At 47.0% G+C, this 4,758-nt stretch overlaps 1 protein-coding gene across 1 annotated transcript; it reads right to left on the reverse strand.

The window, feature by feature from the left end:
* Positions 1-856: 856 nt before the first annotated feature.
* FIESC28_06753 (uncharacterized protein) lies at positions 857-3,990 on the reverse strand (the record flags this gene model as incomplete). The annotated part of the gene is made up of 4 exons (XM_031160896.1): positions 857-1,306; positions 1,354-3,427; positions 3,490-3,830; positions 3,889-3,990. The coding sequence occupies 4 exons, from the start codon at positions 3,988-3,990 to the stop codon at positions 857-859; spliced, it is 2,967 nt and encodes a 988-aa protein (XP_031015067.1).
* Between the last annotated feature and the right edge of the window lie 768 nt (positions 3,991-4,758).

The raw sequence follows: 4,758 nt of genomic DNA on the forward strand, positions 1-4,758 counted from the left end.
ATACACATGCTTCAGTTTAGATACCTGCTCCCTCACACTAGGGTTTATACGCGATTCTCTTTTTTCTTTTTTTTTTCAGGGTAGTGTACTTCTGAACTGTACCAAACCTAGAATCAGGCACGGCGAAATGATTAAGTTACGGAGTTACTCTTGATGATATGGGTCGAAGAAAATGGTTGATGAGAAGTGGTGATCTGTGCCTAAATTATGTGATACTGTAACAAAATAGTCAAAAAATAAGATATCTACTCCTGCGCTTTGCTTCTGAGGTCTGAATGTCCTCTACACCTCTTTACTTCTCCCATACGTAATTAGCATGATAACATTCATCATGACATGGATTCCAAAGTCCCTCTGGAGGTCTTCCATAGACCTACCCACATGGACATATATATAGTATAACTTTTCCAGCAGAGCTACCCTAGACATCATCATGATAATTCACATCAAGAAAATTCATGAGAATAATTATCTACCATAGCCGCACATCCTATTCCACGAGCGGTGTTCTCGTATTTGATGTGCAAAGAATATAAACAGATGATATTATACTTAGCATTTTGTCACATTACAAAGCAGACAGATATGGCTAATCTTTGAACACATCAAGCAACCATTCTAGTTCACACAAAAGCCTGTGCTCAATTGAAAGTCCAAGGATGATAACATGCAGCAAGACTTATGTATGATTTCTCCTCCACCATCCCATCTGGCTGTGCATCCCTTATGTCCCAGTCGGTCTATCATCCCAAAAACCAGCCCCAACCTCCAAACACCCCCATGCGCCATCGTATCATTGCGAGCTAGACAGCGGTACCAAAACAGATTGCATGTCAAAAACAGCTCTGCCTGAGATCTAAAGTCGGCCAGATCGAATCTCCTTATCAAAAATCTTGACGCCCCAAACTTCATAAAATTGGAGGACACCAACAGTCTTCAATCGAAGTCTTCTCCCACAATTCGAGGCATCGTCATCATCATCCTCACTCTCGCTATCTGACCCCCATGTCGGCAACATGGGAAGGTTTAGATTGTTGTGATGACTGCTCACCGTAGCCTTCTCCTTACCCTTTCCTCTTCGCTTCTCCTCTTCATCTGGCATATCTGTAGGGCGAATAACGCGGTCGAGGCGGTCATCCTCCATAGCAATCCACTCAAGTTTTAGCTCGGGGTGGTGAGAGAGATTGTCGACGATGAAGTTCAAGATCTCACGCATGACCCATATGCATGTGTCGTTATTCCTGAAACGGAGGATATTGATGGCACGGAGACTGGTCAGTCCAGCAAAATACTGCATGAAAGCGTGCTGCAACGTATGTTAGCGATATCTAGTGACGGCTGCAGGAAACTTACCACCGCATGGATGTTCATACTAAGAGCTAGCTCCTCGAGCTGTACTCCACGGCTGCAGATAAGTATCATTGCCTTCTGGTTCGCATCCCACCCGCTGCTATTTGACTCGTCCTTGATCATCAATCTCTTTAAGGTATGCATGTGCTTCTTCAGTACTGACCGGCGAATCTGGTCAATAGTGACTGTAGTCCGTGGTGCGAAACTCTCAGGTTTGTGTTTAGCGCTTCGTTCCAACAGAAACAAATCATGTAATTCCTCGAGTTGTGACATGCAGTTTAAGAATGCAGTCGACACGTTGTCGGTAAAGACACTGCGTAGGGCCAACGGGGAGACCTTGTTCTCTTTAGAGAGCAGTGTCCAAATCGGAGCCTGGTTGCCAACATTGAGCAATGTTAAATTTTTAATGCACTTGAGGTCAATAGCCCTGGACAGGACGGATGCCTTGACAGGAACCAGGTGAATGCTTAACGTTTCCAGTGCAATGCCTCTGGTATCTCGTAGGTACTCGTCAATTGATCGTTGGGACTTTTCACTACCATTGATTTGAGATTTGCCGAGGACCTGATCCTCAATCTCTTTTATTTCAAGGTGTGTAGTTTTTATGGCGCCCCGTACACGTTCAGTCCTTTGGCCCAGTTGTTTGAGTTGAGTAACAGAGTCCTTAAATTGTTGAAGTTCTCCGACAGTGCCTTGAATAGACATTGCCTTGATCTGTTGAATGAACGCATCATTCTCACCCTGTAGCTGCTGGAGTTCCAACAAGAGTGATTCATAATTCACTCGTTGCGTAGCTAAGTTCGTATCGACTTTGTCCAGTTCTGTGGCTGGGACTGTATTCGAATTTGTGTCTTGATCGTCCAGGTTGGCAACAGAAGAACTAGCGTCTGCTTTTTCGGGCTGCTTGGGTTTAACTTGTTGCCCCTCGACTTCCTTGGCCTGCTGCCCATCCGATTCGATTTCCACGTCGTCTACCGTATCGATTTCGATATCGTCTGGTGACAAATCGTCATTTGATTCTTTCTTGTCAAATGTTGAAGGTAACTTAAAAGTATCAGCCGGTCCTGAGCTCGCCTGATCATCCCCACTACTCGGCTCCCCATTTTTAGACACGACAGTAGGGTTTTCTGATGAATCGTTGGGTTGCTGTGTGGAACTTTCGCCTGAATCGACATACTTTCTCGCAGCTTTCTCAATGACGTCTAGAATATCCTGTTGGACGGTAGAGATATCGCGTGTGCCATTGAGCTGTGTCATCAACCTCGTCGATACGCTGCGAAGAGATGACACGAATTCTTCGCGGGGATCCTCTGAGTTTTCGTTATCCTCGGCTTCTTGTCCTTCTTCTTGGCTAGTCGCTGCTTCGCGAGGACTTTGGTTAAGTGCAGGCTTTTTGACAATAAAAGGTTCGACGTCGAATATCCTCCCCAAAATGCCCTCTTGAAGTTTGCGCTCCTCCTGAGAGCGAAAGTTTTTGGCAGAGCCACTGTTGTCGAAACTGGTATTTTGAGAAACAGGTACCACTTGAAACTCGTCATCAACATCAGAATCGTCCGGATCGGAATCAGGTGGTGGCCGCCTGGCCTGCAGAGCCAAAGAATCCGACAAAGAAAGATGCAACTCTGTGAGGGTAGAGGATGAATTTCGGATGCAAGTTTTAAGCTCCGTGGCCAAGTCGAGACTGTCTATATCAAGAACGGAAAGACTCTTCAGCATTTTGAAACCCGAAAGCGTTGGAGGTTCTTGAACTGTAGGATCGCGTTTGTTCGCCTTTGATTTTGAGAACTGCTTTGAAGTTGACAGAAGAGGGGGAGGCGACGAAATGAGCGGCAGAGATGACATAGGACCAGCTAAGGGAGCTGTGAACATTGCTGGGGGAGGTCCAGGAGGAGGTGGAGGAGGAATATCGGCCCAATGAGTCGAGGCTGGAGGAATGTCATCTAGAGTGAGCGGAAGAGGTGGCGGCGTCATGTAGTACGTGTCGCCAGCTTGAAGACGAATGTGAAACTTGGTCAGCGTTGAAATCTTGTGAAGCTCACGATAGACAGGTCTACTAAGTTCAACCCTGATGTTCCATCTATTGGCAAGGTTAGCGAAGATGGATATGAGTAAAAGCACACAGTCTGCCATGGAACTCACCGGAACGACTCGAGAGATTTCGCTTTCTTCAACGTCAAATATAACAATGTGTTAAGAAATTTTCCGCAACTGGCACTGTAAAGATATGGTTTATATGCATGTTCAGCTTTGACGCCAGTGCTAACTGTGTCCATGGACAACTCCCTTAGATGCTTTGCATAGTTATAGTCGCTTGTAGTGAATGTGTCGAGGCCGCCTGCGAGGCCATCAATCGGTGATTCGAATCTCACATCGTCGTCATCAGGAAACAGGATATTGAAGCTGCGATAGAGTATGGCAGATGCAAGCTCACGGAAGTGCTGAGAGACAAGAGCACAACAGATCAGATCAGACTGCGAGCACTGCGAGTGCATTAGTACGGCTACAAAACACACAATGGGTAACATCGACAAGACGAACATGCGACAAGATATCCTGCTGAATCTCAGCCGGGAGATCCTGGAAAGTGAGCAAGCGCATGGGCGGGGTGGCAGCCTTGTTGCCAACGGCCTCCGCAGCCATGATGAACGAGCGGGGGCAGCGTGGCAACTAGGCTGGCTGACGACAAGTGAGAGGAGAGACAGTTCGAAGTTGATAGAACGACAGATGGATCGAATGGGGGGCCAGTATCGAGAAGCAAACGATGCGCTGAGTGAATAACTTTGCGATACGTCTGGTGTTCGACTAGGTATGCGCCGCGCCGCGATGGAGATGTAGATGGAGACGGAGATGGGATGCGCCGATGTAGGCGGGCGGCTCGAATGGATAGCGTCGATCAGTCGGAGCTAAGAAGGCTATAAACTGGGGCCGTTGAGAGAGAAAGCAGGCTCATAAATGCCCAAGCAATGGACGGATACAGCAGAGAAGGAATCTCTCTGTACCTAGAGGTCGAGTGGAGGATGAATGAAACGAAAAGAGACAAGGATGGAGGAGAGTGAAGTCAAGTAAAGTAAAGTAAAGCGAAACTTAGTAAGTAAGTAAAGTCAAACCGAGTCACTGGATTGGATCAAACTGTCGCAAGCCGCCGCTTGGGGTCGGGATCTCTAGGTACGGTAGGTTGCAAGTTCCGGGGGTTTAGTGTTAGTGGAGGTTATGAATAGAACCCCCCCCCCCAGCGGCCCTTCTTGTTTGTTAATTGGTTGCTATGAGCGGCTGCTGCGGGGCGGATTAACGATTCCCAAGGATCTACCTTCCGTCGTTTGTTAGTGCCAATGAAGCTGAATATGGATCTTACCAGGCGGATGTCAGAAGAATTGTCCTTTAAGGATTAGGATACAGAAATAAAGCAGT

This window comes from Fusarium coffeatum, assembly GCF_003316985.1.
Source record: "Fusarium coffeatum strain FIESC_28 chromosome Unknown BRIP53273_contig_143, whole genome shotgun sequence".
In the NCBI taxonomy this organism is placed as follows: domain Eukaryota; kingdom Fungi; phylum Ascomycota; class Sordariomycetes; order Hypocreales; family Nectriaceae; genus Fusarium; species Fusarium coffeatum.